The sequence below is a fragment of the Camarhynchus parvulus genome, chromosome 3, assembly GCF_901933205.1.
Source record: "Camarhynchus parvulus chromosome 3, STF_HiC, whole genome shotgun sequence".
Lineage (NCBI taxonomy): Eukaryota > Metazoa > Chordata > Aves > Passeriformes > Thraupidae > Camarhynchus > Camarhynchus parvulus.
In genome coordinates this window covers 58,509,770-58,531,203 of record NC_044573.1, presented here as the reverse complement: position 1 = coordinate 58,531,203, position 21,434 = coordinate 58,509,770, and the positions used below count along the sequence as shown (strand labels likewise).

Sequence of the window (21,434 nt, the reverse complement as noted above, 5' to 3'; positions counted from 1 at the left end):
TACATAGGTTGATGCTTGCTGGATATAAGGAGTGGGCAAATAAGCATACTGTGAAAAGGGTGAGAAAGAGGGTTACATGTACTGTTAATGCTGAGTATGTGTGTTTGTACCATAAGTGTTGGAGTCCTTGTCAGAAAGCCCAGAATGGGCTACCCAGGGAGCTACTGGAGTCACTGTCCCTAGAGGCGTTTAAAAAAGACTGGATGTGGCACTTAGTGCCATAGTTTAGTTGATAAGGTGATATTAGGTCATAGGTTGGACTTGATGATCTCCAAAGTCTTTTCCAACCTGGTTGATTCTGTGATTCTGTACCACCATCAAGTGAGTTTGAAGACAGGTCCTTTCTACATCCCTGAATTTCCTTCAGTATGAGAACTTCAAGTTTATACTCATCTAACCCTATTGCTTGTACTTTGTTTTTGAAATCTGACCATCAACTGCAACACTGAGGGTCCACTGCAATCCTTGCTGAGAAGACAAACAGTCATCACTGCAAGAACTCTTTCCAGTCCCTGCTTCTCTGGAAAGGCCTTTGAAGTTGTTTCCTAGATCAGTGTAATGCTGAAAATACATGCTCACCCATCATGGCCTACTCTTTCTCTGTATAAAACTATCAAATTATTGCAGACAAAGCTTCTTGAGCTGAGAATTTGCAAAGAATAAGCAGCTCACTGAATATCAACTTCTTTCAAGCAGAACCAGCAATTCACATGCCGTTTGTACTGAGAGTGGCACAGATGGACAAGCAAGAGTTCAAACTTGCTGACTTTGTTCTCCTCTTCTGAGCACTTGCACAGAAATATCTGTGTCAGTGGAATCTGATCCAATATATGTTAAGGCAGTATCTAGTACTGGCTTCTGAAGACTACAATGATCGTTCTAAATGTGTTTCAGCAAAACTGAAGAATTTTCAGATACCTAGCAAACAGAACAGTGAGATGACCCTGGCTGATAACCGGGCCCCACCAAAGACACTCCCCTTTCTCAGCTGGACAAAAGAGAGAGATAAATGTAACAGGCAGCTTATGGGTGAGATAAGACAGGGAGACATCATTCACCAATTGCTCTCATGAGCAAAACAGACTAGACTTGGGAATAAATTAATTTCTTATCAACCAAATCACTGTAGGAAATGAGAAGTAAACCTAAATCTTAAAAACACCTTTCCCCCTTTTTCCTAAGAGGGGATGTTTACTGGGGCACTAGCCAGAAGCATACAATTCCCCATGTCTAAGATGCATATGCATGCATCTAAATCTTAATTTCTTCCAACATTTATAAAGAAAACAATTCAAGCCTAGTTCTTCTCCCCATTATTTCCAAGAGGGAGGAAGAAGGCTAAAAGGGTTTTTCCAAGGTTCCTTCAGTTCTTGATTCTCCATTCTTGGCAAGGTTGCAGCATTAATGGCCGTTTTTATCTTGCACCCTGCTGAGATAAACTTTTAATCTCTTAATGTGGAAAAAACAAGAGAACTAATTACTTCCTGATTAAGGGCATTTGAATGGATTTTTGTATTACAGGTTTAATTACATAAATAACTGAAAACTGTGCTTTTACCACTTTAAGACGTTCTGAGGAGATGCTGAAAAAATCATGAAAATATCAAAATATCATAAAGCAGAAATAAAAGCACATTTCTGCAGACACTGGTTAAGATCCAGAGCTGCCGACTAAGCTTACCTCAAAATTTTTATGTAGATATATGGTTTGACTGTATTTTTTACGGAGATTGCTGCTCTTTGAAAATGCTACTGGAATCCTCTAAGTTTGAGCTGATAACAAGTGAATACAATGCCCTTTGGTAGTCATTTTCAATACAGTTCATTACAATTTTTATAAATAACTTCATATACTAGGAATTTCCTATACATTATAAGAAAACAGATCTCAATGTGATTATTTGAGATAAACTGAAACATTACATAAGACAACACAAGGAATCTTACCATGTTATATAGGGCATGCTAAGAGATTTGGAAGCTAAAAATATGCATCTAAACTGTATACAATTTACTGTGGCATCATACACAAGCTTTACACATGCTCTGGATGAGGTACAGTCTCTTGGACTGTAGCAATTGCTTTCTGCTTTTTATCTTTGAAGGGAGATAGAGCTAGCTTTATTTTACTGTTTTTAAATCAGGATGAGAGGTTCTGAGGATTTTCTCCCTGATGACATCAGTGGAGTATATAGATTTACAGAACAGTTCAAGTATTTGTTACATAATTCTTGTTATAATGTCATTCCTGGTTAGGAAAAGCCACTTCTGATTGGAATAAAATCCAATTATTTTTATTGTGTCAGTATTTCTGTAGTAAGGTTATTTCATAGCTATTAATGCTTCTGAAAGCTTTCAGACTTGCAAATGGTAGTTGTCAGTTTAGGATTTTTGACTTTCATAAGATTTGCTTTTTCCTTATTCAGGTCTATTTTATTACTATAAAACTAGTAAATACATCTTACCAACAAAGCAAATCACTGCATGAGTTATTTGAAGAGTATTAATAAACTTTTCACTGTGGACAGAACTGCATGCTATTTGTGGTAATAGACACCACCAGACAAAGCAGACTTCAAATTTTCAATAAGACTTGAATGCTGGACTGTGTTAATAAATGAATTCTATCAACATGAAAAACAAAATCTCTGATCAAGATTTAAAAAATAAGTGCTTCTAAATTAAGTATTTGGACTGATTTATGCTGAGATTTGGTAATTTCAGCTTAAGTTCTACCTCTGCATTGAAGAACATGCTACAATCAATGAAAATCTAAATACTGAAAACCATCCAATGAGACAGTTCCAGTAATCATCTGCTTAGGCCTCCTAGTCCCCAGGTTCTCTGAAGTTCTGTCTAGCAAGTACATTCAGCAACAGGATTGCATCTACTTTAAAACACAACTGGTTTATTTAAAAAAAAAAAAAAAACAGGTTACCAAAGGAGAAAGCTTACCATTACACACCCTAGGTACTGTTTGTACTTATGGTACAAACACACTGTGCTTTGAAGGAAAAACTCAGATTCAATGCCTATCCAAGTCATAGGAGATTCAACCTAAATCTGTGACTCCTAGGCTGCAGGGGGCATAAGTACACACTCATGGAATGTGTGTTATAAAAATCAAACAATGTCAAAATCCTTTTCAGTGAAGGAAGTAGACAGAGGAACAACCCTTGGCCTCTTGTTAAGGTAGGTGCTCATTTACAAATAGATCATAGTTTCAATGACCAATTCAGAATTCTGTGTTCCTCAGTTGCTGGAGAAAAAAATGCAGAGGATGTTTTGGATTATTACATAAACAACAGTCTGATTAAAGTGATTCTGTTTTTTGAAGAATGACTGTGAACTCAACCTAGTTCATAAATAAGGAAAAATTCAGCTAGAAGCATTTACACTCAGCAGAACGTTGAAATTAATTGAACGAAGATTACTGTCAAGACCTAAGAGCTTCTGTGATGATGATGTATGTGGGCTTTTTAGATGGTCATTCTGAAAAGTCAGTCTCAGGAAATCTTAACACAAATCACAAAATGTATCAGGTTGGAAGGGACCACTGTGGGTCATCTGGTCCAACCTCCCTGCTCAAGCAGGGCCATTCCAGAGCACATGGCACAGGATTGAGGCCAGACAGTTCTTGCATACCTTCAGTGCTCCATGACTACTTGTTTAGTTCCACCCTCTTAGCTCTCTGAAAGTTTTGATAAAGCAGTTAATTATACTTGAGATTTTAGGAATTGGTAATTTGGGGTCAGTTATTGTCAGGGTATCTTCTATCTAAGAGGTGATACTGCAAGGGGCAAAGAAGGGGGAAATCTTTACTTTCCTCCATCCTTTAAAAGAAAGATATGAGTATACCTTGCAAAGTGGGGGAAGGAGAGAATTATCACTTACCTGAAGAAAGTATGGTGCTCCACACAAACCTTCCATAACCTTTTAGCAGCCCGATGGTTTGGCAGTTTAAACCCAATAGTGCTCTCAAACTGTTCCAGCTGGAAAGAATCCACAAATAAATTAATCAATTTCCTTAAGCTGGCTATTAATGAAGAGGTAGAGTTCAGATAGTTGCATTCTGTATCAAGCTGTAATACTCCTGCCATAAAACTTCGTAAGATCTTTTTAAAAAGTTTTTTTAAAATATCAGAATTTCCAGCCTTTTAAAAGAATATAGGTAAATAAAATCAATCTTCTTCTTCGTTTGTCTTTACTAATCAAGACAGGTGTTTAATACAATCATTAGAATGAGGCAGAAAAAGCACTCCTAAGTTCTGTTTGAATATATCATAAGCTTACAAGGACAGCTGTGGAAAAAATGAGGATGTTTTCTTGTTGCTGGACAGAAATGATCTCACAAAAGAAACAAGACTGAAAGGTGCTACTTACTTCTGCTGGCCTGACTTTGATGTAGAAATTACTTCGCTTGTAGGAAATCTTCAGAATTTTTGGCCAAGCGGAGCGGTTGATCCGGAGTCTGTCTTTGTAAATCAGCAGGCCATTAGCACAAACACCCAGCATGATATCCACACCTTCAGAATCCTACCAGGTACGAGACAATTTCATAACAATCACTTCAATAACATTCCAAACAAGTAATTATTGCTGACATACCTTGAGGGAATATTGTAAGTGGGTATGTTTCATATTCAAACCTGACTCTGACAATGAGATTCTGAAATCAGAAATAGCCAAGTACATTAATTTTATAGGAAAGTCTTTGGACGCTAAGTAATGGTTTTGGCATACATATGCTGCAGTTCTGGGAAATTCTTCAATATTCTGGTAATAGGGACTAAGTTAACAACTTAAAAGCAGGAAAGGTATAGCCAGTGTGTGTGCTAGCAATAATTTCAATAAATATTAAAAGAAGAAAAATGAAAACCAGGCCCATCCCACTTAAAGCAGTCAGTGGAAGTCTGAACAAGCTGGTGATCAAGGTGATCTTTTACAGTAACGTACTATTCCAGCAAAGATAAGGAGGTAATGGACAGGTTTCTGAGCATTCTCTTTCACTGACAGCATTTGATGCAAGTTTTAGAGGCTACAAAACTAATCACTTACTGATACACTACACAATACAGCAGAATCTCATGTCCTCTCCAACAACTGATCAACTACATCAAATGCCAGCACAGTCATTACGGAGTTGCTTCACTGGCAGAACTAACAAAACAAAATTTAACCATGTTTCTCCAGTACTTAAAAGTCTTGGTTTTCTTTCTTAAATGCAAGACTGATACACTTACAATACCTTAAATTTCCTAATGATTTGAGATTCTGGATTGATGAGAGGGAGTGGGAGGAGGCTATTCATTTGTCTTCTGAGGTTTTAAACAAAAGCAAACAAACAAAAAAATTTCCACTTGAAATGAAAATGTGATTTGACCTACCCCTGGAAGTGGAAAAAGCACCAAAATCCTCCCCCCCCACGACCTCCCCCCATTTTTTTTTTTTAACTCTTATGGTACACTATGAAAATAATTATATGTTCTTTTAGGCTTTACTATATTGGCCCTGCATCTCCTTGGCATAGAAAATATGACATTTTAAATGTCTTTATTTGCTCTTAGGGGTAAAATGTTATTTCCAAGCTGCACATATCTATGTACTAAATAAATTTATATATAAATTCTACTAATGTTAGAGTTGTAAATTGAGTAATTATTATAACCAAGAGATAAAGGCCTACAGCCAATAATTAAGCATATGACTTAAAAAAAAAAATCTATATATATAGTATTTTCTTTAATACTTAGCATGTCTATCCTAAAACAAAACCAAACAAAACCCAATCCCCAATACCTTGGCATGATGTAAATCCACTCCATACATGGAAAGTCTCTTAGCATTTTCTAGGAACTGGGAATCTGCCTGTGCTGGAGTCAAGCCCCTAAAACCATTGAACAAGCTTTGAGTTTATTGGCAAAAAATCGAGTGTCAAAACTGAGTGGAATCCTGAAATTCAGACTGATAGAAAAACCTCAGTTTATAAGGTATCAAGAGCATTTTTGCTCTACAGAAGTGTTCTTTCACAGCATATAATTTTACTGTACTTTTTTGAGTACAGATTTCCACCTTCACTCATTCAAACAGATGTATGCTGCTTAAACTAATTCATATAAAAATACTTTTCTCCAAAAGTTCTCCACCAAGACTTTAGTGCAACTACTATTTTCAAACTCAACTTTCTAAACACAGCAAAGTAAGAGCTTTTAGTTACATAAGAAATGATTTCCAAAGTAACAGTAAGTTTAGTTCAGCAGATTTACACATACTCTTAGGAGAATTGACATAAATGTGACAAAGCATCATGACATCTTTTAATCCCACTGTATCTGACATACCTGTGTGTTTTGTGTAGCTCAGCCACTTTCTCTTCCATTTCTTGAGTCTGATTGGGTGCAAACTGGAATTCACTGATATAATCACTGCTGTGCTCCCCTGGGTCATGATCACCCAGCTCAGCCTGCAGGGTATATGAACCAAGGAGGGCATGAGTCACAAAAGAACACGGCAGTCGGCCAGATACAATATCCTGGCGAAGCTGTAGGCACAAGAAATACCTGCAAGACAAAGGAGAAAAAAACAACCAAAGAGAAAGAAGAACAAAGAAAGGGTTACCTATGGCAGATAATGAGAAATATGGCAGAATTCATCAAGAAGCATGTAAGGTAAGTGTGTTTTAAAGTAGGCGAATGCATTAATAATGACCTTATATTATTTGAGCATTATTACCACACAAAAAATTTCACTTGATTTTTAAGGGTCAATATTACTTTCATAAAAAATGTGAAAAGCAGGAAAAATTCTAATTTCCAATATAAATTAATAAAAAGCTATTTAGTTTTAAACAAAAGTTGACTTAGGATCTTGTTAAGTTCACTTTGTAGCCTGCAGGTATCTATGGTTTAAAAATATAAGCTATGCATTTCCCTTTGGCTTTGAAACTCCAACTTTTATATCCCTTGCAGTTCACAAGCTAAGCATGTCATGTAATACAGAAAAGAAATCTAGTTTAGTACTGAAACCATAATTACCTTTCTTAAACCAAGTAGTATTACAATTCAATATTTCAGGTACTGTATACAGTCTTCCACCAAATTTAACAAGTTAAACATCAGCAGACATGCCCACCTTAGCAGAGAATTTTTTAATGTATATTTAAAAAAAAGTCTTACTAGTGAAACTAAGATTGAAGATATAACCAAAACATGTTTTATGAATTGAACACGCAATAGAAAAACCAACAAACTCACTGAAAATTTTCAAACAAAAGATACACAAATTCTTGCAAATACACTCTGTACTAAATGTCTTTCATGATGCTACAAATCCCTATCTGTAGCAATATATTAGCTGCACTCTTGCATAGCTATCTTCTTTTGTGCAGAAGGGTGATCCAATGCAACATGTAACACATACCCTGCCTCAGCAGAGTCAGCTAACTCCAAACCAAAGTATTTAGGTTTCCTGTAGCTTGTGAGAAAAATGACTCAGTTCTCTGCTCTCTATCCCCAGTTATCAGCCTTGCAATGCTACTTTCGGGTGCTTAGTATCCACCACATTCTAAGTATTTTCTATCTAAGATGTTTGGAAGATAATTATTTTCAGGTTTTATTATGTTTTATGGCTTTATTTAAAGCACATGGGTAAATCCACATTTTCATCCACCTAGTCTAGATTATTACTGAAGTATCTTGGATCCTTTGAGCTTTGCTCAAGATCCCTGTGCCCTCATTTGTTTCATAACAAAGCAGCAGTCTGACTATAAACCACTGGCTTCTTTTACATACTATCACTCACACCTTACCTGCTGCCCAAATCATATCCCCACTTAACATTAAATTCTTCTTGCTCAGGTTTTTTCCAGAAGTTTCCATTTTACCTTTTCAACCTTGTTCCAAAAAGCAGTTGATGTATGCAAGAATATCTATAGTATACAGTAGCCAGAAACTGAAGAAGAAATTCTCTGTGGCTTTTAAATTAGACTAATAGTAATTTAAAGTTTAAAATTAGGACCTGTGCATACCTAGTGATGTCTTCAGTCAACTGTGACGGATCAGGGGGATAAAACTTCACATTAAAGGTGAATATCCAAGGTAGACCTAAACATGGGAAATATCTGATTGTTAATCTCAATTAAGTTCAAGTAAGCAAAGAAGAAACTTTATTGAAAAATGTTAAAAAGTAGAATAAATCCTAATTGCTGAAATCATGAAGGAAGTTTTTTTTCTGTTTTTTACTGTACATTATTAAGAAGCATAGATTATTTTCATCAGCAGGGAGAGACCCACACATGTAATGAAAGATTAGCATGTTAAAAATTATTTTTAAAAAATGTTTTACAGTAAGTTACACAAATATTAGAAGACATTTTTAATTTGAAAAATACCATAATATATTAACAATTCTAAGATATTATGTGTTCAAAGGCACTTGTATTGAATTTGTGTTTATTTCCAACTCCTCCAAGGCTAACAGTCTCCTTCTGTTTAAACTTAGTTTGAGAGACTGTACAGTAACTGTGAACATGATATCAAAATGAGCTCTGTGTTGTATATAACAGAAAGATAATAAATTATTCATTGAGAATCTGTGGAAGACAGAAATATTAGCCATTCCTACTTTAAAATATTTTTCTGGTAAACACCACATTAAACAACTACAATAACAGTGATATTTAAATTTTCATATGTTAGAATTGTTAATAACACATGCATTTTTTTAAGCAAAAGCATGCCTAAAACTATATTAATAATTTGAAAAAGCATGAAATGTTGCCTTTAGTCATAGCTCTGTTTTTAAATAAATTTTTAAGATTTGAAAGCTAAGTCACTCATCAATAACTAAAATACATTTTCAGAATGTTAGTATTTTGGACAATAAATTATTTTAGAAATCTGTATTACACAGATAAATCATGCTTTGAAAAATGTGTCTTTCTGCAGCAACAAAAAAAGACCAAAATGCCACTGTCAACACAATGCTAGAAAAAAGTGCTGATGTTATTTAAGGCTACTTTCTTAAAAAAACAAAACTATTTTGAAATTCCATACATATTAGAGGTAAAGAGGTGTGTCAGAATTTCTATTGTCTTCCAACATTTAAAAAATTATTTTGGTTTTTCATACATGGCTATTCACTGAAGCACTTCAATTTTTGTTTAAGTGTGAACCTCATTCTACACCTGGCTGCTAAGCCACTGTTTCTCTTTGAGAGCTCTGGGTTTTAGTGTATCTTAGCATTCCCAGTTATCAAGATTTTGTACAATTTTGTGTACAAAATAAGGCAGGACCCTTAAATGAGGTCTCATTTATCACTGCATTGCCTACTGCAATGCAGTGCAAAACAGAATTAAGACAAAAATACCTTGGAAAAAAAGTCTAACAGTAATGAGTACATACAGCATAACAAACACAGTTAAAGATGGATTAGATTAACCTATTTCCATCATCTCCCAGGGAATCAGCATAATTTAATGGAAAGATGCTGATATTGGGTAAACCAAAGTGATGAGTATGAGCAATAGGGCCAAAATGTCTACGCAAAAAGTATTCAAGGAGAGCTGTCATGTTAACAGAGCTGTGGAGAAATGGATGAAGGATGTGTCCTTCCACACTGGTACTAAACCTTCAAGTTTTTCCTGGTCTAAAATTGCAGTTACACTAGTCACATATGAATTCCTGTTTAACTATTGCTCTTTCTGGTCAGCATTTCTACAGCTCACTTTCAGAAAGCACTGCAGACAAGACACTTAGGTGTGGTTTGAAGAAAAAAAACCTGAAAAACTATATTCTCTATCAAAAAGTGCATAAATCCTCTGAGTGTGTAGGCTTTGTAAAAAAACCATATCTTTACTTACCCTGATTAAATTGCTAATTTATTGAAGAAATATTAAGGTTGATTTTGTACTAAATATTTTCTAGACAGCTGGTGACCATGTATTTTAACTGATTACTGAAAGCATATTTATCCCCTAAATATAGAGTAGCAAGTTTATTACAATGTGCACAGTCTATATTTCTACTTCACACTAAAGCAGACCTTTTATAGCTGCACAAAAGAGGCATATAATCATAGTTGTCCTCATATAATAATGCGCATTATTGCTGGCTCTTCATAGAGTTGGTAGCCAAGACAAAAATATCAACCCCAAAACTGACTTAAAATTGTATTCAGCATTCTGTCCCTGATAAGGCTCTCTGTTTTGATTTTCAGTAGTATGGGCTACAGAAATGTCAAAAATTTTTCTAGCCAGCTTGTTACATCAAAAATGCTTCTGTGGCAACTTTAGGCCCATTCTTAGAGTAAAGAATGCAATATAACCAACAAGCTCGCAGCATACAATTACCATGATTATTCTTATTTCAACTGGGAAAAATCAGTGAGGGATTTTTTTTCCAGTAAAGGCTTTTCTGGCTTTTACTCATGATCTCTTGTATGTCAGCTTTTGCATGAAAACCCTTCCCTTGGCACAGGTACTTAGTTCTCTTCAACAATAACAATCTACACTCTAGTATAATAAGCTTAGATGAAAATTAGCTACAACTCTTACAGATATATAGCTAAATACATATAAAATAGATTGATATAAAATAAAGTGAACCTGCATAAAGTGACTACCATATTTTGATGCCTGAACATACCCATACATTTTTTTAGCACTAAAATCAAACAGCCAGTGTTGTGCACCGAAAATGCAAATGCTCTTTCCTAATTAATTGAAACTTCTCTTAGTTCCCCGGCCTATTCTGTTCTCAGAACATCTGAACTCTCTCCATTTCTTACAAGATATAGAACACAAAATATGTGATGTGGAAGTATTTTTTGCAGAAAAAATACTAACCATACTGCAGGCTAGAAAAACATTTAACTGACATAATATTACCTTTGAGTTAAACAGATAAATTCTCAAATTGAATTTTGTATAAGGGTGACCCAATTTACCCTCTGTGTAATCTGAGATTTGACCATTTCAAGGTCATTTGCTATTGCTTGTACCATCACAGCATTCTGGCTGTGATTCTCCGTTTTGCAAAAGCCTGAATCCACTTGAGATGTACCAATTTTCAAAAAGATAGTGACAGAAATGTAATTACCTACCTGTCCCTGAAAGAAGTAATTAGAGGTTTTAACACATGCCAGTGGATAGCCAAGTACATGAGTTAAAAAAAGTCAAGAATTCATTTTCCTGAAGAGATCAGGCTGGCTGAAAGCAAACAAGATTTTTGTCACCTTTGTAGCCCTGAGAACAGAGACAGTAATTTGTGGATCATGTTCATTAGCTGAAGTAACATCAGTAATTGCTGAGATCCAACATAATTGCCCAGCCAAAGGCCAACCTGTACAAGTAAGAGATCTCACAGAGGGGCTGAGGACTGTGACACAGGAAGAGACAGCCTGCAGAACATGACTTGGGGGAGACTACAGGAATCTTATTTTATCTTTCCCAGTCACAGGTAGTACATACATCCCCAATGTGCAGAGTTTTGGTGTTGCTCACATTTAAGACAGACAGAGATTGTTGTAAATATTATGTTGCAAACTGATGTGTTGAACTACATTTCTGAAAGTGTCACCTTTATGTGTTCAGATCAATGTATTTATCCAAATACACTTATCTAGCATGCCAGTGCTTCAGTTTCTGCCATACAATAGAAAAAGAAATCACCAAATGTTCAGAGTTGGAAGGGACCCACAAAGATCAGCAAGTGAATGGCCCATAGAGGGGATTGAACCCACAACCTTGGCTTGTTTTATGCCTTTTAGCACCAGGCTCTATCCAGCTGAGCTAATCTCAGGTTCAAGAGTTTTGTCATTTCCAAATTTCAAATGCACTAATAGGTTTTACAGGTATCTTAAATTTAATGAGTATTTTTGTACACAGGATTTCCATTGTTGATTAAAGACAAATATATTTAGAATTAGACCTGAAAAGAAAAAAGTCTCATTACTTGATACTTATGTAGCTGAAGGATTAAATGTGCCTGCAGTAAGATTCCAATATCTGGAAACTTTAATAGACTACTGATGAGGAACACAACTAAAAGTATGATAATTACTTTCATCTAGGTGTAAGCAAGCATCATTTTAAAATCCTTAAAATCATGTTCTTACTTCACTATTTATTTTATTATGCCTATCAACTCTGAAATACTATAGACCAGACGGACAAAACCATCCCATCGTGACTCCTCATTCAATAACATTCAATGGACTTGCTCTCCAGTATAAAATGTAGGTCTTCATGCTGTATGGAAAATCAAACCCCCTTAACATATATTTCTGTACTGCATATGATACAGTATTAAAAAGAACTTTGTCTAGTGCATCCAAAAAATTTTCAGGTCAGTTCTTACGCTTCAAATTTGTGACACTAACTTGTAGGCTAGATAGCACACAAAGTGCTACAGAATACAAAAAGATACCAACATTTGTATCAGCAAAGTTGATACAAAAAGTAGCAACATCCTCCATCCTTTGTTGTTTATTAAAACCAAACCAAACAGCCTTTAGCCAGCATATTTGGACAACTGATAGATTTTCACTGAAGACCTGCAGAAGTTCCAATACCAGTAACTTTTCCTTAATTCAAGGTGTGGTGCTACTTGCATATTAGTACATTCACTATTTTAATAGGTCTAGTTTGTTTACACAAGAGCATGTTGGATCAAAAAAAAAGCTTCCAAGGATGCCTCTGTAACTTTCATTTCTATAATGAGAATATAAACCACACCTTCCTATTAAGGGATTTCATCAATGGGCAAAGATGTGAAGAAAAAGGAATTAACATCACTATGACTTCTGGAAAAAATAAGTATTGCCTTAAAATGTGGAGTTAATAGCAGTAAAGAAACCATCTGTTTGTCATTATAAATAACACACTGCTGTTCTTAATTACTAGTACAGTCAGTTTCTTAGCTTAAATTTTCGTATTGTAAGTCTAGGTTTGTAAATATTATCATCAGCCTCTTCTCCCCACTTTCCTATCAGGTACTACCAAAAGTTTTCCATTAAAAACAAAACAACAACAAAAACCCTAGTTTGGCCACAAATGAGTACGGCAATGACAATAAGTTCAGTAAGGGCAGGGGCTGTCTAGCATATTTTAGTGGCCACTTATTTTGTGATATGTAGGCTCAAGCAGAGTATCACCTACATTTACTCTCTATACACTCCCCAGCTAGTGAAGAGCTTCGACAGAGCTTTATGCAGAGTAAGATAAATTACTCATCATGTACTAAGTATAGGAAGTAGAAAGGCATTTCAAGCAGATTCAGTCTGAAAAGTACTGTAGTGAGACATTCCAAGATTATGCTCTCTATGCCATCTCCATTCTGAAAATGATGGTCATTATCAAAAAGTCAATGGTGGACTGATCAGTATTGAAGAATATTAATTTTCTGTAAAACATATTAATTCTCTTTTTGTAGGTTCATATTCTTCTGGTGATTCTTTAAAGTAAGGAAATTCTATGACGACAATCATGACCATCTTTGCATGATTGCATTCTCCACCCAATAACCAGCTATCAGCACAAAGAGGAAAAACATCTATGGTTTCAGGATGCAAAAATATCAACTATTACTCACACAACAAGAGAAAATTTTGGGTCAATAATATATTTGATTAGTTTCCAATATAATATAATGATTAATCATTATAATATAGAGATATAATAATAACATATAATATAGTATAATCCTTAACTTCTACAGCATAATTCTGAGTGACTCCCTCTCCTCTACTTGGACAGGGGATGGAAATAGAAGATTTGCTTCCTGTTTTAAGGTGAATACATCACTATCAGATAGAAATTATTTTAAAGCTGTTAGCAATCGACATCCAGGCTACTAAATTATGAAGAATATTTCTGTGAGGTAAAAAGGAGCATAACATCTGAATACAGAAGTACTTACTTCGAATTTGTCTCTTAATTTCCTTCGAAGAATCTAGCCAGTTCTGAAAAAAAAAAGAACAAGCAAACCACAGCAAGCATTTAAAATCCTCAATACCAAAAATACTTTGATATAATCTGTGCAACATATTAATTAGCTTTTACATTTCAGTTACTATTGATATGTGCAAAGAGACTGTTGTGACAGATCATCCAAAAATTAACTTTTGGAAGTGAGACTAAGGAATTTGTAACATATATTCATTGGTAACTCAGACAATCCTGTTTACTGGTTTTACCCATACATGTTAATAAAACAAGTTAAGAGACTAGGAACCTACAATTACTAAGACTTTCCTTCACTGAGTTTGAAGCTTTACTTCCCAAGGCCACACACACACACACACAAGCACATTCATGGAAGAAACATACATAAAGCCAGCCTGACAGCAGGTTTTGCAATGTTTCAAAGATAGACGTGAAATGCAGGGAAGAGTTAGATACTGCCTTGTGAGGCCAAGGAAAATATCTGCTTTTTCACAGGCCACTGCAGGTACTTGCAGTTTTAAAGTCTGAGGGAATACCTCAGTGCCAGCACAAATGTTGCCAAAGGCTTATTTCTACCAATGTTTCTCACCTAACTCAGCAAAGCAGAGCATCCTGGGTATAATGTGACCCACCTTTTTCAGTCTATGGTAGCAAACAAATTCCAGATGCAACACTCTTTCCCAATACCATATCCCCCAGTCTCCATCAGGGGCCTTTGCACCCAAAGTCCATCTTCTCTCAGGAAGACAAAAATGCTAGTCTAGTTTCACAGATCTGTGTGAATTAGGAGGATGTGGAACTCTGTTTCTGCAGTAGTGCAAATCTTTAACATAGATTACCCCTGCTTCAGAGAATGTGCCTCCTATGAATATGGACCAACACACCAAGCTGTCTGTTGTAAATGAGCTTGGTCCAAGTAGATTTCATCACCAGTGCACCATGTGTACATTAAATGAATACTATTTACAAATTAAAACCAAACCCTCATGTTTATAATTTATTACAATTGTAATGTTTAAAAAAGACAATAATTTCACATTTATTGCTTTGTCTGGGATCTCTACTTTTCCATATATATTATAATTTTTCCACAGAAGGCAAAGTCCATAACATTTTTACAAAGGAAGAGTTAGAAAGCACTTCTACAAAATCCTGGATACCATTTATAATGCTTAAGTCAGGCTTCTTGTTATAAGACCATTGACATGGAAAGGCCTTGGAAGACAACATAAGTCTTCAAATAATTTATAAACTGAGATGCACTTCAGCTACAGCTATCATCCTAGGTTTTCAGTTTTGGCAAGGAATCCACTATGAAATTAACCACAGCCATATTCTTGCAACTACAATAACTAAAAGTATCTTAAATCCTTACATTTTAGACACAGCATCAACTAAATAAATAGAGGATATGGCATGGAATAACTACAACAGGAAAAAAAGGATTTCTGAGTACATAATACTTTCAGAGCTTCATCTTTTATCACTACAAAGCAGGAGAAAAGAACATACAACACAGACTATGCTGCAAGATGATAAGAATAATCCCTTCTTTACACAAGTTATAGAGTCCATTTTCTGATTTTTCCAAGCCTGAAATAAGCTTATTGGAAGCACACGTAGCCACCAACTTTCCTCACTGCTCCGTCAAATAAAATCAGATGCATATATTCAATTTACAGGCACAATTACAGGGGGGGGGTTTTTGTTTGCATCTGTGCCTTTTGTCATGGATAAAAACAAACACCACAAAAGAATCTACCCAAAATTAGAGCTCTTAATGAAGAATAGACAGGTCTGTCTTTCAAAACAAAAGACAAAGTGTATACACATTACTTTGCTCCAGTAGGCTGAAATCTATTTGTTTAATTTGTGAATGGTAAGGTTATAGATGAGACAAAGTAATGTATTGTCAAAGAACAAAATGTTCTCTACCAGTACAAAAGTATTTTGTACAAATCCAGAAAAGCAGCATTTCCAGCTGGCACCCAAAACATAAGAGCAGAAGCTTTCTAACACTTCTGCAGACCGATTACAATGTGAATGGAGCATTCATGAACTTCTGAGGGTGCAATGCAATGAAATCTCTAACTAAACTTCAGCCTAATAAATTTAACATTTGAAAAAAATGAAAGAAATCATTAATTACTAATTTGGCCTAAACAGTTTTAAAGTGTGTATTAAAGCTAACAAAAATTATTCTGATTGGAAGCCATAACCTCTCTCCCAGCTGCACAGAACACCCATGGAGAAGAGTTAATGGGACTGCTCCTCCAATGGTACCCCGATGGTGCATTGGGGAGCAGCTCTAATTCAACAGAGTGCCTGGCATTCAGTTGCCACACGCCACAGCTGCCGCTGCATTCAACAGCTGGCTCATCAATGGGTGGCTGTGATGAGTGCACAAGAATGGGAAAAACACATCATTCAGCATTTAGTACTGACTGGCCTGGAGGTCAGGGATTTGTGGCATTTTAATCTAAAAAGGTAACAGTCATAACAGAAAAAAAAAAGATCTAGTAACAAATTAAGAAGTAACTCAATACAGAGGTGAACAAAAAAGAGGGCCCTAAATCCAGTAAAAGTCCTGAGAAAGTAGGAAATGTGAAACAAATTTGCTAGGAAAGAGGTTTTTTTTAAGTTTCTCCAAATAACACTAGAAATGTTTTTGCATGAAGAAGACAAAATCCAACAACTCTGGTTGTTTAGTCTTCATAACAAAAAGAACCACATTTCTCCAGAAATTTTTAAATAAAAGCCTGCTGCTGTCCATAACTCAGGTGAGAAGTGATCTATTCTACTTTTGAATAGGGACCCCATTATCAGATATTTCTCAATTTATGTAAATACCTCTTAATTTATATAAATACTTATGAGTGCTGCTACAGTACCACCTTCACACTCAATGGATAAGGAATTCAAGGACTCATTCACACTGAAAGAGATCTCTGGACATAACTGGTTCAAGACATAACTGTGTTTCAAGAGCCAGTTTTGAATTAGCTCAGTTTGTCCGGGTTCATATCCAGTCAAGTTTTTAGTACCTCCAAGGAAAAAGGCATATAAAAAAACAGATGGGGTGTTTTCAAGAGTGGACCTCAGTTTCTCTATTCCAATGACTGAAGAATACCAAGAAAGTCTTAGTCTAACTAGAGGAAAGAAAAAAAAGGAGAAGAAAAAAAAAAAAGACATAACCCTACACCAATTCAGACTTTTTTGCTCAATTTTCAAAAAACCTGAAGCTCCCTAGTTTATCTCCTGGGATCTACTCAGTGGGCTACTTTCTGGTACAGATCAAGGATCTCAGGTCTAGTATTAGACCTTTTCTCTCTTGCCAGAGATCAGACTGCTGTTTATGTTATTTTGTTGTGCATATACAGTACAGTTTTTCAATAGTGAGAAGCACAAATAAAGCAACAAGTGAAAATAACAGGTAAGATTGTGATATTAGTTAGAAGATCAACAGAGATGCTCTTCATCGTTACACCAAAGAAGTTCTTATGTCTGGAAATGGTTTAGAAATCAAGAACAAAAATTAAATATCTAAATAATACTATAACAAGCTCATTTTGTATACAGGGATTTTTAATATAGAGTAATTAAGTATTTTGTTCAATACTGCACAGAAACCTTTGCACCAAAGCAACTAACTCTAGAAAAAAGCTTTACAGGAATGGAAGTTGCTAGAAATTCAGATCTATTCAGATCAGGAAATTACACTAAAAATTTTTTAAAATACTGTTAAGAGGAAGATGACAGAAAAAAGCAATTACTTTTAGATGCAGTATGATGTAATGATGCTTTTACTACAAACACAGATTAAAAAGGAATACAATTTTTCCAGCTTCACGTTGTAATTATTCATCTGATTTTTTCTGAAGAAAAAATGAAAACACATAAATCTTTAGCTCATGGAGGAAGCAACAGGCAGCCCAGTGTAAACCTATAATGTTAAGATGTTAAAAAGATAACTTGGGTTTTGGTAATTAATGGAGCACTCACCACTGACTGATTTAAGATTTTCCTCAGCTGAGCAATCTAGATATGCTCAACCATCCAACAAAAAAGCAAGTGCAAAAGAAGATGGAAGTTACCAAATGGCATTTAAGAAATCCTTTCAAATGCAGTCATCTCAAATGCCATTCCTTTGTAAAATGAGCATTCAATACCAGTGATGGACCAGCTTCAGCCTCTTTACAAAGGCCAAAAATTTTCTTTAAAACTTAAAAATAAAGGAACTCAAAGGCCTAGTCATAACAGACTTATGGGCCAGATTCCTTTCATGTTCACAAACAAAGCATTCTTACACATCTATGAGAAAAGGCAGCAAAATTTACTCAAGTGTTTGAAATGGCAAACATTTAATAGAATATACCTCACTGAACTATTGAAGTGAGTGGCAGTGATGAAAAACAAACAAAACCCTCATACAGGCTTACCTTCTGCTCTGAATTCTCATAAAACAACAGCCCAAAATAGTCCTTTTCCAGTAAATTGAGGTGCTCACATACTTTATCAAACAGCACTTGTCCTCTTGCTCTTTTCTGAGAAGTGAGAGGGTAGGAAAAGAAGGAAAAAATAAGGAAAAATAAGAAAAAAAGAGACAATTAAGATAAGTAAATCAGTAAGGTCCTTAATTCCAGATACTGTTATTCAAAGACATTATTCAGGAAAATTTAAAATATACATACAGCAGATTATAAAACTGTTAGAAACATAAGAACACAAAGACTGTTCACCATATTTCAAATCTATACATAGCATTGAAGAAAAAAAAAGGGAAATTTCAATGTTTTTTTCAATATATCAAAAAACCCCGAAACAATAACAACATAAGTACACAAGGAAAATTCAGTACCTGAAAAATTTATATTTTTTGCACTATTAAGTGTCACTAAATAGTCTTGGTTTTTCTGGATCTTTATTTTTTAAATAGCAGAAGGCTTCTTTATCTGAGCTGTATTATCTTCTAAAAATTAATATAGTTTCTACAATGTTACCTTCAGCATTTTTATCATTTTGGTATACATCTCAGTGACTTATGAATCCCATTATATGAATGTACTGAAAAATAAAGCGTGTTATCTTCAAAAGACAAAAAGAACAAGTAGACCACTAAGAGTTGATGTTCAGACCAGCAGAAGCAGCCTGCAAGTAGAAGCTGAACATAATGCAACATGTCTAGCTGTCTACATACTGCAGTGGTTTGTTTTGAAGGGCAGAAAATAAGATGGCTGCTTTCTATCCATGTATTTCTGGAATCTCAGTACCCAAAAAATTCATTAGATAAAGAACAAGAAATCTTCAAGAAGTTATTTTCCCTAAAAATATTATACTTGGAAGCCAGTAACAAAGGAAAAAAACCTGAAGGTTTTGTTTGGGGTTAGCTTACGTATTATAGTCCGTTGCTTTATAAATATAGTAACTGAAGACTGATCATCATTTTACCATATTCTTAAAAAGCATTTTAAAATGGCCACTTTCAAGCTCACTTGGTGAGCTCAGTATTACAAGAGCTTAAGCAAATGGCAGTCAGTCCTGAAGTTTGATCTGTTCTTCTTGTGATGTTGCCAGCAGCCTTCCAGTCATCTAAAGGGAGCTTAAGAGAGAAGGGAAGGAAAGGGCACGTAGTGACAGGACAAGGGGCAATGGCTTTAAAGAGAGTAGGTGCAGATTAGGTATTAGGAAAAAATCCTTTACTGTGAGGGTGGTGAGGCACTGCAACAGGTTGCTCAGTGAAGCTGTGGATGTCCCATCCCTGGAAATATTCAAGGCCAGGTTGAATGGGGCTCTGAGCAACCTGGTCAGGTGGAAGGTGTCCTGGCCTAAGCAGGGGGTTTAAAAACTAGAAGTTTTTTACAGTACCATTCTAGCATTTTGTGATTCTTGTACCTGAAACTGGGAATGTAAACATTCCATAAGTCTGTAGTGTCAGTAAAGAAAATAGGTCCAGGCTCTACTTCTGTGCATCAGGTTTTAAGGAAAATCTTTGTCTCCTGCTGACAGGAGACAAAGACTTAGAGCAGACGGCTCACACCACATGCTCAGGGGTGGGGAGATGAGGAGTTCTTTCCACAGTTCAAATCTGACCATGACTGGCATGCAGCCTCCAGTTTGAACCAACTCCTTCATGACAGCTCTGCTATTTGTGGCATTTATCATAGAGGCCACAACATGGCCTTTTCAAAGGTCTGCCAGCTTATAGGAATTTTTGCATTTGCTTATCCTACAGATTTCAGTAGATGCCACACACCACTGTCATTCCACAAAAACACCATTGGCAGCCCCTGTGTAGGCCTGGGTGACACTGTGGCCATTGTCCCCACAGACAGTGGTGGAGCACTCCAGGGGCCCCATTCTGGCACTCCCGCAGCTCGGCAAAGGCCAAGAGCGGAGGGAGAGGAGAAAAGAAGGTATGCACTGAGCAAAGAGTGAAGGCATTGTTGATTTATTCCCTAAGAAACCAGAGCTTTATTCAAAATTGCATTGTCCAGCAGCCATTCTACTCAGGAAGATCAGAAAACTTTCACAGAAGCAAAATTATAAAACAACCACATTTAGTAGCCCAAGTAGCAAGGCTAAATCAAGAAAGTAGAAGTCAAGAGTGACTTCTGAAATGGGGAGCAGGGAATTTTAAGTCTCAAAAATTTTAAGATTTTAAGATTTCAAAAAATCTTACTCCTCAGGAAAGATGCCTACTTCCTCTAGGCATCTGAAGTAACCACTTAATTTTCTTGACAGCTTCACCTTCAGTTTAGGAAGAAAAATCACCAATATAGAAAAGTGGTAAATCGAAAGCAGAAAAAATATTAGCAAGAGAGAGTTCAAAGAATCTTAGATGCATGTAATAGGTACCACTTTTTTTCCAAAGTTGATGTGCAGGTCAGTGATCATATCTTGCAAATGCAAGTTTCAGTTATACAAATTTCAGTAAAGGAAATCTATAGATTAGTGCAAAATAATGTACGCTATCATATCAAGACCACATCTAGAATCAGATGCTTTTTTATAAAGTTTATATACTAAAATCCACAGTTAATATCAAGTCTTTGACATCTAGAAACATAAGGCAGGCAAATGTACAGGAAATATATTGCAAGTATAACTGTAAAATATTGCACAGCTTCTTATTAGGAAGTCATAATAAACAAAGAACTTGGATACACTAAGCAGTGTCCATTGTATCTTTAAACATCTTTTTGTCAGTTCATGGTTCTTCCACATAAGGAAAAACACTACCATGTCACAAAGCCCAAGTGTGTGAGTCTACATTCTAGACAGCAGCAAAATGAAAAGACATTATACCATCAGCAACTAGTATTTATAGAGCTCTGTTATGGATTCAAAAGCATAAGAAGCCTCTCACTACTGGCTTTCAGTAGAAGATCCTACTTGCAGAATTGAAAGACTCTGAGTTATTTCATATATATATATGTGTGCATGTGTGTGTATGTATATATATAGAGAGAGTGATATAGAGACAAGGGTTTAA

General features: G+C 35.6%; 1 protein-coding gene across 11 annotated transcripts in view; it reads right to left on the bottom strand.

Annotated features, from left to right (window-relative positions):
- EPB41L2 (erythrocyte membrane protein band 4.1 like 2) overlaps nt 1–21,434 on the bottom strand; it is a 108,989-nt gene that overhangs the window by 28,408 nt on the left and 59,147 nt on the right. For all 11 annotated transcript variants that reach the window (XR_004060568.1, XM_030944354.1, XM_030944344.1 and 8 more), the window contains exons 5-11: nt 18,382–18,486; nt 13,917–13,959; nt 8,027–8,102; nt 6,342–6,560; nt 5,800–5,887; nt 4,384–4,536; nt 3,895–3,992 (exon numbers count right to left, since the gene is read on the bottom strand). Coding sequence is in view for 10 of the 11 variants with exons in the window: in XM_030944354.1 (XP_030800214.1) it covers nt 3,895–3,992; nt 4,384–4,536; nt 5,800–5,887; nt 6,342–6,560; nt 8,027–8,102; nt 13,917–13,959; nt 18,382–18,486 (782 nt within the window). In the remaining variant the exon portion in view is untranslated. The remainder of the gene's footprint in view (nt 1–3,894; nt 3,993–4,383; nt 4,537–5,799; nt 5,888–6,341; nt 6,561–8,026; nt 8,103–13,916; nt 13,960–18,381; nt 18,487–21,434) is intronic.